The sequence below is a fragment of the Ipomoea triloba genome, chromosome 1 (assembly GCF_003576645.1).
Source record: "Ipomoea triloba cultivar NCNSP0323 chromosome 1, ASM357664v1".
Taxonomy (NCBI): Eukaryota; Viridiplantae; Streptophyta; class Magnoliopsida; order Solanales; family Convolvulaceae; genus Ipomoea; species Ipomoea triloba.
The window spans coordinates 16,977,923-16,991,056 of record NC_044916.1 but is presented as its reverse complement, the minus strand read 5'-3'; the positions used below and the strand labels follow the sequence as shown (position 1 = coordinate 16,991,056).

At 35.1% G+C, this 13,134-nt stretch overlaps 1 protein-coding gene across 1 annotated transcript; it reads left to right on the top strand.

Annotated features, from left to right (window-relative positions):
• The first annotated feature begins 4,634 nt into the window (after positions 1–4,634).
• Positions 4,635–13,134, top strand: LOC116017508 (kinesin-like protein KIN-5C). The gene is made up of 23 exons (XM_031258118.1): positions 4,635–4,796; positions 4,905–5,034; positions 5,515–5,673; positions 5,769–6,118; positions 6,237–6,375; positions 6,533–6,630; positions 6,715–6,871; positions 7,233–7,302; positions 7,418–7,494; positions 7,790–7,843; positions 7,931–8,011; positions 8,096–8,207; positions 8,284–8,370; positions 8,458–8,633; positions 8,943–9,104; positions 10,296–10,403; positions 10,672–10,830; positions 10,915–10,998; positions 11,077–11,282; positions 11,520–11,621; positions 11,822–11,931; positions 12,140–12,291; positions 12,492–13,134. The coding sequence occupies exons 1-23, from the start codon at positions 4,738–4,740 to the stop codon at positions 12,702–12,704; spliced, it is 3,045 nt and encodes a 1,014-aa protein (XP_031113978.1). The 5' UTR covers positions 4,635–4,737; the 3' UTR covers positions 12,705–13,134.

The window sequence follows — 13,134 nt, the reverse complement described above, 5'->3', positions numbered from 1 at the left end:
AAATTATAATCTCTATTTGATAAAATATAGAGAACTTAAATAATAGCTTATTTTGAAACTCTATTTCAAGTAGCGTTTCAAAATAAGCTCATGACTTTTTTAACTTTTTTTCTTTTTTTTTAATGTTTATTAATTTAAAAATGATATCATCTATCCTTTTTTTTTTTTTGAAAGGAAAAAGCATATATGATCTTTTTTTTTTTTTTGGATTAAGCGAGAAAACCAAACATTTCCTTGAAAACATTAGGACGTACAACAATATGTTTTGTTTCACGTCAATGGGTGGTAGAATTGATAAGAGTGTGAATGAGGGCGGTGGACCACCTATTTTTAGGATGGATGGACAAAACTTTCACTTGATTGGTAGTTTGTTGCCTCCTCAAGGGAAAACACCACATTTTACCCAGTTGTACATATATGATACTCATAATGAGATAAACAACCGTATCAATGCAATGAGGTACTTAATATTAATTATTTGTTTATAAAAATTGATCAAGTTTTATATTATTTATATTATTTTTACTAAGTTTGTTTTGTTACATTTTAGGTGGGATGGCAAGCAAAATGACATTCATGAAGAAATAGTCAAAGATATTCACTCTAAGTTGGATCAACATAATGTCTTAGTAAAATCCTTTCGTATGGTCAAATTGGAGTTTGAAAGAATCCAAGTGCTAAAGTTAAGATCAAACTGCTTGGAAAGCGCAACAAAGATGCAAGGACCTACAACTTACCACAAGTGTCTGAAGTTGTTGCATTCATTGTGGGAGATTTTGATACAAGTATGAGAGAGCGTGACATATTGGTACAAACTAAGAACGGCCAATTGCAGAGAATTATTGAATTAAATCCAACATACTTGCCTTTACAATACCCATTGTTGTTTCCATATGGTGAGGACGAGTATAGGGAAGATATACCATTTCAAATTTAAAGGGGAGCGTCAATGGCAATAGGAAGAGGATTACACCCAAGGAATTTTTCTCATTCCGTATTCATTCAAGGAAAAATGAGATGTCAACATTATTACATTCAAGGAGGTTATTCCAGCAATTTCTGGTAGATGGTTATACAATGGTGGAGTCAGACAGACTAATAATTTATATTAGGACACATTAGAAAAATTTACGGTGTGAAACATATACTTGTTTGACAAATGCTTTGACACGTGGAGAAGTTGACCCTTCTACTCAAGGTCACAAAATAATCTTACATTCGAGTTTTATTGGCGGAGGCAAGGTACATGATCCAGAACTATCAAGATACTATTGTTATATATCGATGGATTGGTTACCCAGGCCTATTCATTACATTTACATGCAACCCAAAATGGTCAGAGGTTCAACGGTTTCTTAAGGATAATTACCTCAAAGCAGAAGACTAGCTTGATATAATTTGTAGAGTATTCAAAAAGAAGTTGGATGCATTGATAGCATATTTCCATAAGAAAAACTCTTTGGATCGCTAGCTGGAGGTAATTAAGAACATTTCTATTGTTTGTAGACAAATATTATTTCTATTATTACGATTTCGTATTTGAATAATTTTATTTTTATTTGGGTATAGTTATTTATACAATTGAGTTTTAAAAAAAAGGTTTCCACATGCTCATATCCTACTTTTCTTAGCTTAGAGAAGAAAAATACTAAAAGTGTTGCAGAAAACTTAGACTCCATCATATCATTTGAGATTCCAGATGAGAAAACGAATTATAATTATTTCAATGCAGTAGAAGAATTTATGATGCATGGTCCTTGGGGAGCTTCACGTAAAACGTCTCTGTGTATGACTAATGGTAAATGTATGAAACATTTTCCTAAAAAATTTGTTGTTTGTTCTACTTTTGATGAAGATGGGTATTTGCTAGGAATATAGTGTAATTGTTTTGATGAACCAAATATGTAATTTTAGACCCTCAATTTTATTTTGAGTCTAGCAACATTTTAGTCAAAGTCAAAGCCTAGTCAAAATTAGCAAGGATGAGTTGAAACTTACTATAGAGTATAAAATTATTTTATACTTATAAGTCATTTACTCCGACTAAATTAAAATAGAAGTGGAAAAATGATCATGCACCGGAACAATCTTTGAAACCAAGGTCACGAGTTCAAGCCTCGAATTAATTATTTTGGCTAGCACAAAGAACTCAAAAATCAATTTTAAGGAAGAGGTTGATAGCTCAAATCAGGTTGAGTTCAATCAGGATGAGCCTCAATTAATTGAAATCAGGATGAGTCTTTGAATCAATTTGATCAGGATGACATTAAAATCGAGAGGATGACATTGAAGAGAATGAGGATGACATTGCAAAACTGTGGAGGATGACATCTCAATCGAGAAGAGGACTTTGATCAGTTGAAGGAGAAGATGATGACTTCGATCAATTGAAGGAGAAGAGACTGACTTTCCAAAATTGAAAAGAAAATCAGGATGATGATGATCTCAATTCCAAATCAGGATGAGGATGACTTCCAAATTGGGAAAATAGGATGACCTCAATTCAATTTAGGATGAGGATGCAAATGACTTCCAAATATGGAAAGAGGATGACCTCCCGGCGAGAAGAAATTCGAAGGAAGAAAATCAAATATTTTCTACTTGGAGCTAATCTTATTTATGAAAAAGTCAAGGATATTTTCGGTGGAAATTATTTATAACTCAAGTAAGAATCACGAAGTGAATTATTATTTGATTTGTCAAAATCAAAGGTGAACAAGTCAAATGTTCACACTACAAGAAGGTGCATGAAGTCAAAATTGGAGGCTACAAGTTACAAGGTTCATACTTGTCAGATTGCTAGAAGACTTTTTGAGGGGATAAGCAAGCAAAATTCAAATTCATCTGACAAAGCCTACCAAGGACATTTATTGTTGCAAATCAAGCTAGGAGAGCTATCAAATCAAATGAACATTCAAATTTGAATATTCACAACGAGCAAATAATTAATTTTTTCAAGTTATAAAAGGAAGTAGACTTGAAGATGAAAAAATGTACTTGTGAGATAAGATACGGGAACAAGCTTTGCGAAAAATCGAGAAACACAATTTCTTGAGCTACAAACGTGAGAATACAAGTTTGAGAGAGAAGAAAAATATTTTCTTTGTAAAACCCATTTCTACTGAGTGTAGAAAAATTGAGTGTAGCTTTGTGCGAGACACTCGGAGGACTAAGTGTAGCTGTGTGCAAGACACTTGGTTGTTGGAGCGTAGCTGGGTGCGAGACGCTCGTGAGCTTAGCTTTGTGCGAGAAGCTCGGGTTTGAGTGTAGCTTTGTGCGAGACACTCGGTGAAGTGCTTGTGTAGCACTTGGAAAATCACTATTTGTATCTGGGTGAACGAGATAATGAATTCTCTCCTTAGAGTGAAAGGAGAAGAGTGGACTATGAGGATTACACCATCTCTGAACCACTATAAATCTCTCTCTCTTTACTTTACTTGCAGTAGCTTTATTTTTTAAAATTGATCTGAGCTAACCCATTTACTATTCACAATAGCCATTTGGACACAAGATTTAAGGATAAAGATTGACAAGTGTGTTTTTCAAACAAATGGGAAGATGTAAACAAATGTGGATTTTTCTCCTGCAAACTCCAAATTTTGTCAGCCCAAAGTGGGGCCCACCTGTGTAATACGTAGTATTAGTTTTTGACCAATAGCAAGACAACAACAACTTTCTCTTGCGTAATATTAGTTTTTTTTTATATTTGTTTTGTCAGCTTTTGTTTTTTTATTTTCTTTTTCCTTTTCTTTTTTTCTTCCACCTCATTTTCTCTTTTCTAATCACACTTACAAAATCCCTTAAAAAACAACACCAAAATATTATCTATTAGAGAAGGCCTTAGGCCTTCCCCATTGATGAGTTTTACACAATTTTTAAGAAAAAAATGATGAGGTGGAAGAGTGATAAATTAGAGAGAGAAGAAAAACATGCATACGGCCGTTTTGCTGAATAAGTAGGGCCCAAGGTGAAGAGAAATGGATCAATTTGCGCTCTCAGCAGGCGCGTGTAGTGCGCGTAATTCCTATGCATTTTTATTAAAATTGTTGTCAAATTTTTTATTTTGTTTTTTTCCTTCCTTTTCATCTTCTTTTTCCTAAACACACATGTAAAAATTACTCAAAAAAATAGATCACTATTGACGAAGGCCTAACTACATATTAGAGCATCAATAACTACATATTGGAACAATGCAATGCCAAGTGGAGGAGAGAAGGGCAAAGAGCAAGGAGAAGAGACTCCTGCAAAGACCCAGATCATATCACAGTAATTATGCAGGAAAAAGGGAAGGCTTGTTGCGCCTGACGCGCGTCAGGCGCAACATGCGCCTGACCCTTTTACTTTTTTATTTTTATTTTTTTATTTTTATAAAATAAAATTTGTTTTTTATTTTGTTTTCTATCGCCACTCACTTTCTCTTTCCTAATCACACTTACAAAAACTCCTCAATAACCGCGAAAAACTCCACTGATAAGGATGATGGATGGTCCAACTTCCAAGCATAACCAATAAACAAAGGGTTCAAGTGTAAATTTTCAAAAATGGTCCTGCCTGTATGAACAGGCTATCTGGTTTCAAACATCATATCGACCGTCGATTTGAATCCTTCTAAACCAACGGCCAAATCTTCAAGCAACGTTCAAAAATTCAAATCTCTTCCCCGCTTTCAATTCCAGATCTCTCTCACTCACACTCACACTCACACACACAGAAGCAAAAGCTCTGGTCGAGGCGAGAATGTCGGGCCGACATGAGAAAGAGAAAGGTGTAAATGTTCAGGTTCTGCTTCGTTGCAGGTACTGTTGGCACATACCAAGCACATAAGTAGATTCTTCATTTCTACTTATGTTTTTCTGTCTTTCATTTTCGTTTCTTCGTATTTTGAAACTTGATGGATTTTGCAGGCCATTTAGTGAGGATGAACTGAGGAACAATGCGCCGCAGGTGGTGACCTGCAATGAGTACCAGAGAGAAGTGGCTGTTACGCAGAACATTGCTGGGAAGCACATTGATAGGGTTTTTACATTTGACAAGGTATCTTTTACGGGTATTTATTAGACATTTTTATGTTGTTCTCTTTATTTACAGTTTTGTTTTAATCTTCTGATTCTTGGGGGATGTATAGTTTTCTATTTGTATTTAGGAGCTTATAGTATTGTGACCCATTTTCTCTGGATTCAGCTCCATATAGATGATAGATGAAAGATATTCCCTTCTAAAGTAATCTTGAGCCGATTTTTCCCAGTAATTGCAAAATAAAGGAATGTAAAAGACTTAATGGAATGGTGCTTTACTTATGTTCCAATTTGATAATAGATGTCACTGTGCATACCAATTTTTTTTTTTCTTTTTTCCATTCAATAGGGATACTAATGAAATTATCACTTAAACATAGCCATTCATGTGACTAATGAGGCAATATTCATGCCCATTCAAAAGCTAAGATAATTGGTAATGTTGGGTTTCAAAAGATTATCTTATAGTTTTTTTCTATGGAATTGCATTCTCGTTCAGGTTTTTGGTCCCTCAGCTCAGCAAAGGGATCTCTATGAACAAGCAATTGTTCCCATTGTCAATGAAGTTTTAGAGGGTTTCAACTGCACCATCTTTGCTTATGGTCAAACTGGCACAGGAAAAACTTACACCATGGAGGGTGAATGTAAGAGGTCAAAGGTACTGTTCAATGAGGTTTTATTGTTACCCTTGCATCATCTCAAGAGGAACTAAGGTATTTTGTCACTGATTTGAGTCTTGCATTTACAACGCAGACTGGGCCTAATGGAGGGCTGCCTCAAGAGGCTGGTGTCATACCTAGAGCAATAAAGCAAATATTTGATACACTGGAGAGTCAAAATGCAGAATACAGTGTGAAAGTAACTTTCTTAGAGTTATATAATGAGGAGATCACTGATTTGTTAGCACCTGAGGACTTATCTAAAGTTGCTTTAGAGGACAAGCAAAAGAAACAACTGCCACTCATGGAAGATGGGAAAGGTGGAGTTCTTGTGAGAGGCCTTGAAGAGGAAATTGTGACTTCTGCTAGTGAGATATTCACTCTACTTGAGAGGGGATCAGCAAAGCGCCGCACTGCAGAAACCTTGCTAAATAAACAATCAAGGTGCTTGCCTGTGTATCTTTTTTTACATTTAATAGTATTTGACTGTAATGTTTCTTTTACATTTTATCCTTTTAAAAGGTTTTATGCTAAATTTTTTGTGTATCTTACTATCTTTCAGTCGGTCACATTCGCTTTTCTCCATAACCATACACATCAAGGAAGCAACCCCTGAAGGTGAAGAACTTATAAAATGTGGCAAGCTAAATTTAGTTGATTTGGCTGGATCGGAGAACATTTCTCGTTCTGGTGCTAGGGAGGTAATTTGCTTGAAGTTGCCAGAGTTATAGATTGGCATTTGCTTTTGTCTAAGTTTTCTCATTTTTATCATTTAGATTGCTGAAATTTGTAATTTCATTCTTTCAATCCCTTTATATAAAATCAAAGAAAAACAATTAATTTCATTTATGTTTTCAGGGTCGTGCTAGAGAAGCCGGAGAAATAAATAAAAGTCTTCTTACTCTAGGGCGGGTGATTAATGCTCTTGTAGAACATTTGGGGCATGTTCCCTATAGGTAACAGATTATTGGTCATTCTTTCATTTTAGTTATTTCCATCCAACTACTGATTTCTTTTTGTAATGTTCACTTCCAACGCAGGGATAGCAAACTCACACGTTTGCTCCGAGATTCACTTGGGGGAAGAACCAAAACATGCATTATTGCCACAGTGTCACCTGCTGTTCATTGTCTTGAGGAGACCCTTAGCACACTGGATTATGCACATAGGGCAAAGAATATAAAGAATAAGCCTGAGGTATATTGTGAAAGTAAAAACTCCTAATTGTCATTTTCCCTGCATGTCAACAACTGATGCCCTTGCTTATTTATATCAAACTAGCATGGTATTTAAATATCAACGAGTTTAGAGCTATGAAGAAAGTTTTTTTAATTCAATTTCACTAACATGGTAATCTTTTCTTGATCATTTCAATTTCCTCTAAAAAATTGAGCCATTATTTTAGGTAGATTCAATATCTTCTAAGTTTTGCCACTAAAGTGATTACTTTTGTAGCATGCCAGAGTGCCAGACAACAAGTTAACACTGATTTATTTGAATCTAGAATAAAGGATTAATTTTAGCTTCTAGTGTCATCCTCTATTATGTTTGTCTGTAGGTGAATCAAAAGATGATGAAGTCAACCCTTATCAAGGATCTTTATGGTGAAATTGAGCGGCTAAAGGGAGGTAGTGTTTTATCTATTGTGTTGTTGTTGGGCTTTTTTTTTTTTTTTTTCCTGCCCATAAAGGGCTACTTTTTGGTTGGTTCCACTGGTGTTTATTTTTCTCCCTTTTTATTTAGAGGTTTATGCTGCTCGTGAAAAGAATGGTGTCTACATACCTAAAGAACGTTACTATCAGGAAGAAAGTGAGAGGAAGGTATTGCATAGTTATTCTTTTTATTTTTCATAATAAATGCTTAGCCATTTAAGGCCCACAAGACCACCATGATATAGTGATGTTATTCTTTAGTGCTACCCAAATTGTCAGTGAGTGTTTTAGTTGAGATTTATTGATATGTACCTGCCTACTAGTCTAGTTTTCCTTTTTTGAAATCTCGTCCTTGAGAAAATTTCTATGTACTCAAGCATCAAGTAGTATAACCTTTATCCAGTACTGTTTATTCTGTAAAGTCATTGTTTGTTTCTGTTGATTTTGGCCTTTTCATTTACAGGCAATGGCAGATCAGATTGAACAGATGGGTAGTACAATAGAAAACCAACAAAAGGTATGGTTCTATACTTGTTTTGCCATAATTGCCTTATTTGCTTCATAATCAAGTTTCTAACAGAAAGTTTCCTGTTATGATGATAAGAAATTTGAGGACTTGCGGGGTAAGTATGATGCAGAGGTTCAACAGTGTTCTGAATTGACCAGCAAACTGGATGCTACTCAGGTGTGTTGCATGTATTACTATTTTATTTTATTTTTTATTTTTTATTTTCTCTTGAAGAAGTCTTAGTTTAGAAGCTTGTTGCAGAAAGACTTGAACCAAACTACTAAACTGTTGGTCAGTACTGAGGAAGAACTAAGACAATGCCAGTATGCCCTAAAGGAACGAGATTTTATAATATCTGAACAGAAAAAAGCTGGTATGGTTGAGCAAATTTGGGTTTTGAAGTTTGCTTTATATATTGGCTTCTAAAATTCATTATTGGGATTTTGCAGAAAATGCATTGACACATCAAGCATGCGTTTTGCGCACTGACTTGGAGAGAGCTCTCCAAGACAATGCTGGACTATTTCTTAAAATTGGTATGTTGTTGAGCTGTTCAGTGATAACTTGCTAAGCTTTGGTTGGTTTATGGTTGAATAACTCTGCTTGCCTCATGTTATTTGCAGCCAGAGAGGATAAACTGAGTGCTGATAATAGGTCAGTTGTAAATGGCTTCCAAGCTGAGCTTGCAAACCAGCTTGGTTCTCTTTGTAACAGAGTGGCCATGTCTATGTCCCAGCAGAGTGAACACCTTCAATGTGTTGAGAAATTCTGTCATTCGTTTCTTGAACTACATGATAAGGTAAATAACTAATAAGAAAGTTTCAAGTGTTTTTTCACCCTTCTATTATCGGTATGAAAAAAAGCTACACCAGTGTGCAAGTCTCCTCATATGCTGCAAGGTTTTGTAAGGATATGTATGCGTCCCTACATTTGTTTTTGGAAGGTTATTTCTGCTTTTTAGGGGTTTGAAACTATGACCTAGTGGTCAATGGGTGGGCACTTTGCTACTGCAGCAAACACATGACCTTGTCTCTTCTAGTGACCTATATTGGAAATTTATAGCCTATTGCGGCTCTCATTTCAATTTTCCATAAAACTTCTTATATAGGCAATACTAGAATTGAAGAAGAAAGTCAATGATTCAAGGGCCTTGTACATATCTCACTTTGGTGCCATGCAAAATGCTGTGAGGTTGCATAGTGCTAGCTCCAGTGCTGCTCTTGATGAAATATCCAGTTTGGCATCTTCAAATGGACAGTCAATTAATGAAGTAAGGCACACCATTGTATTCTTTTTCTATGCTAAAGTTTGATCATTTTATATTGGGATAAAGGGTCAAATAGGGCATAAGGCCATTCAATTTTTATGAAAAATGTAATTAACCATCAAACTTTTAAAAACTCTAAATAAGTCATTGAACTTGAAAAATAATGCAATTAAACTTTTTTTACCTCTTATAGCAGGTTAACAACATGTTATAGTCGACAGAGATGGCACACCAAATTTTTAAACGACAACTCATCTATTTATTGCTAATTTGGATGCCAACTATTATTATTATTATTATTATTATTATTATTATTTCAACCTAATTCATCCAAATTTCGTCCTAATCACTTCTTCCCCATTTTATTTTAATTCCATGTCAATTGCCACTGCCATGACAGCTAAGGTGAAGCTACCATGGCAACTATGGAGTTTTCATCAATGTTTGTCTTGACTAATACCGCTACTCTACTCCTTACTTCTTCCCCCACCTCTCTCTCATAATCTCTTTATTTTTAATTTTTTTTTTTTTTAATTCTATAGTTTTTGACCATGGCAATCAAGGTGAAGCTAGCATGTTGTAGCCATGAGGAGTATGGTGTATAAAATGCTATCATCGTATCATCCTCTTTTTAAGTTTCAAATTGAGGAAAGGTTCTATTACTTTAATAATAATAATAATAATAATAATAATATAATAATAATAATAATAATAATAATAATAATAATAATAATGTGGCAAGTAAGCTCTCTTTGTGGGGAAGAATTTCGGGAGAACCTGAGTTAGATTCTCACAAGTGACGATTCCCCTTGGGCCTGTTCCTGTACCTCCTGCAGCGAACGCGAGTGGATCCGGACCGTTAAACGAACAGAGAAAGATTCGGTGGATTTACCAAAAGTAATAATAATAATGATAATAACTATTATTATTATTATAGGCATCCAAATTAGCAATAAATAAATGAGTTGGCATTCAAAAATTTGGTGTGGGCATCCTAATTAGCTATAATTTGTTGTTTAACTTGCTATAGGGGTAAAAAGGATTTAATTGCATCAAATTTTCAAGTTCAATGGCTTAATTGGGTTTTTCATAAAAATTGAATGACCTATTTGATCCTTATTCCTTTTATATTAGATTATACTAGGTAGATTGGTATATGTATGTTGTTCTAACACATTTCTTTCCATGATACAGTTCTTAGCTGCTGAGGCTTTTGAAACAAATAGCATATTTGATACTCTTCAGAAAACTTTGTTGACTCACAAAGGAGAAATGGCACATTTTGTTCAAGAGCTTCGCCATGTTAGTATATAAGTATATTGATTTAGTTCTGTAAAGAACACCCTAGTTATAGCTTCTTGATAATTTTATGTTCTTGCATCACTTCAAGCATTAAACCACAAAGTGTTCAATTAAAAACATTTTTAATTTCTAGCAAAAATAATTTGAAGTTGTCAATAAATGTCTACTACATAATAGACTGACTTATTCACTTACTACATGCATATCTTCTTTTGAACTTAATGACTTTTATGTACTTTTTTTTTCTTGTGTATTTCATATTTTGTAGAGATTTATTGCCAGTACCGAGCTCTTGATGAATATCTCAAAGGACATGCAAGGATTTTTTGATAAGCTTGTAGGGGAATCAAAAACACTTGGTTGCCATGCAAAGAAAGTTGATGAAATTCAAACAAAGCAAATTTTTGAATTTCAGAAGGAATATGAGGTATATTTTAAAAACATGAGCAAAAGTGATACTGTGTAGCAGTATAGGCAAGTGCCTTACATGTGTGGGGGTTTTCTTCTATAGGAACAATCAAGATCAGTGGCTGAGAAGCTTATTGCTGATGTGGCCTCTCTGGTTTACCATCACATGCATTTTCAAAAGGAGTTGGTATGTTCTTTAAATTGATTGAATTTGGTATGTATTACTCTTTTGCCTTTGCAAAATATTTTAATGTTGAGGTGACAGGTGGATGAAAGGCTTGTGGAACTCAGAGAAACAGTTACCGAAAACAAGACATTTTTGGATGGACGTGTTACATCAATGGAGGGTATTACAACAGCTGCAAAAAGAAAATGGTCAGATTTCTTCATGCAAGCAGGGACCAACACCAAAGACAGTGCCGACTTTTCTGCTGCAAAACATTGTCGAATGGAAGCATCACTAGAAAAATGGTAAGCTTCTAATCTTTCTTATCCTTTCACATCCTGTGCTCGGTTCTCTGCAGTCTCATTTTAATGGTAAGCTTCTAATCTTTCTTATCCTTTCACCTCCTATGCTCGGTTCTCTGTAGTCTCATTTTACTGTTGAATGATAACTAATATCTATGCTCCTTAGACATCCTTTGTTTTCTTCTCTCCCTGCTAACATTTTGTCAGTGTAATTCCTTATCATAGTTTCTTTTTGTACAGTGTAACCACTACCGAGACAGCTTTACAGCAGTGGCAAAGTATGTGTGAATCCATAAATGGCATGGGCAGTCAACATGTCTCAACACTTCATTCACTTGTTAGGTTAGTCTATAGTGCAGCATGTCATAACCATTCTTCATTCACTTGTTAGGTTTGTCCTAATGTATGGTTCTGCACAAGAATTGATAACAATGGAAAATAAATTATGACATCAGGATAAACCTTATGTTGTTTGGTCTAGAAAGAAATCTAGCTGCACTTTATCATAAATTTTCAACCTTTGTGCTGTGCTTCTGTTTCAGGAATACATGTGATAGTAACAAGCATCACGTGACAGAGTTTAACTCTGCAAGAGAGGCTGCTGAAGAAGACATTAAGAGAAATAGTGATGATGTTATTCAATTCTTTGATGGTAAATTTCAAAAAACTAAAAAATCTTCTACAAATGTTTACAACAATTTACTTCAGCATGCATAGTATAAACACAGTTTTAGCAGCAGGCCAATTTTCTTTTCTTCCTTTTCCTTCAGCTGGCTGCTGTGATCATTGTATTTTAACTTTGCTGATGTGATTGCTCTTTCAATAATGCGGCCTTTGTGGGTTTTCCATTATAATCTCAGGCTTGTCAGAGCAAGAGAGGGGATCTATATCAGGTATACTGAGTACTACCACTGCACATTCTGGAACACTAGAAGAACTCCAGAAAGATCACTCTAAGCAGGCAGCTTCCATAGAGCAAAATGCTTGTGCAACATTCCAGCAAAGATATATGGTATGTGTTGATCAATAGTATCAATCTAACATTAGTGTTTGTGGCTGAGCGAGCATTTATCATGTTATCTTGGCAAATTTTACTGTGGACCATGGTCCAAAACAGGCTAAACCACGGATTGAATTCAATCAATTAGCAAGTCTAATTTATGTCCTTATGTTTTCAATGTGAACTCTCAACATAACTTGAATAATTCCCAGGATTATGAGCCAACTGGAACAACACCAGTGAGGTTTGAGCCTGATGTTCCAAGCAAAGGGAATATTGAATCACTACGGCCCATGTCCATGGAGATGCTACAGGAGGAATTCCGGGAGAACCATTCATATGAGTCCTTTCAAGTTAAGGAGGAAGCAAAGGCACCACCACCATCACTAATTCCGCGCTCTCCTCTCTCACAGATCAACCAGTAGGGAGGGATATTCATTTATGGTACTTAACATATCTAACTGTATTCTCTTGTCTTGTATATGAGAGGCAGTGCTGTAAGCTTTCATAATTTTAATAGAATCCCTTCTTGGGATTCCTAAAATGCTGTAAATTAAGGATGGTTTGTTCCTGGGGGGAGCATAAAAACAAAAAATCCATTCTTGATAGTTGAGAGGCAGTTATGTATTTGTTAAGGAAATGTAATGTGACAAATTAATCTCTCATAATGTTGTGTAGTTCTAGTTGATACTTGATACTGAATTGTTGTCTGAGTAGAAAAAAAACTTTATTTCCATAGAAAAGATTTGAAGTAGTGCTAGGATCATCTGTAAACTTTAGATATTGAACAGTGTGGTTGCAGGTTTATTATTGAATATACTCTACTGCTTTGTCAGCTAGAGAGGTTAGGTTAAA

Bases quoted from the DNA above. Each gene is read 5' to 3' on its own strand.
- LOC116017508 (XM_031258118.1), top strand. From the start codon at position 4,738: ATGTCGGGCCGACATGAGAAAGAGAAAGGTGTAAATGTTCAGGTTCTG. The intron at 5,035-5,514 runs GTATCTTTTACG...ATTCTCGTTCAG, and splicing joins GGGTTTTTACATTTGACAAG to GTTTTTGGTCCCTCAGCTCA. The intron at 8,634-8,942 runs GTAAATAACTAA...CTTCTTATATAG, and splicing joins TTCTTGAACTACATGATAAG to GCAATACTAGAATTGAAGAA.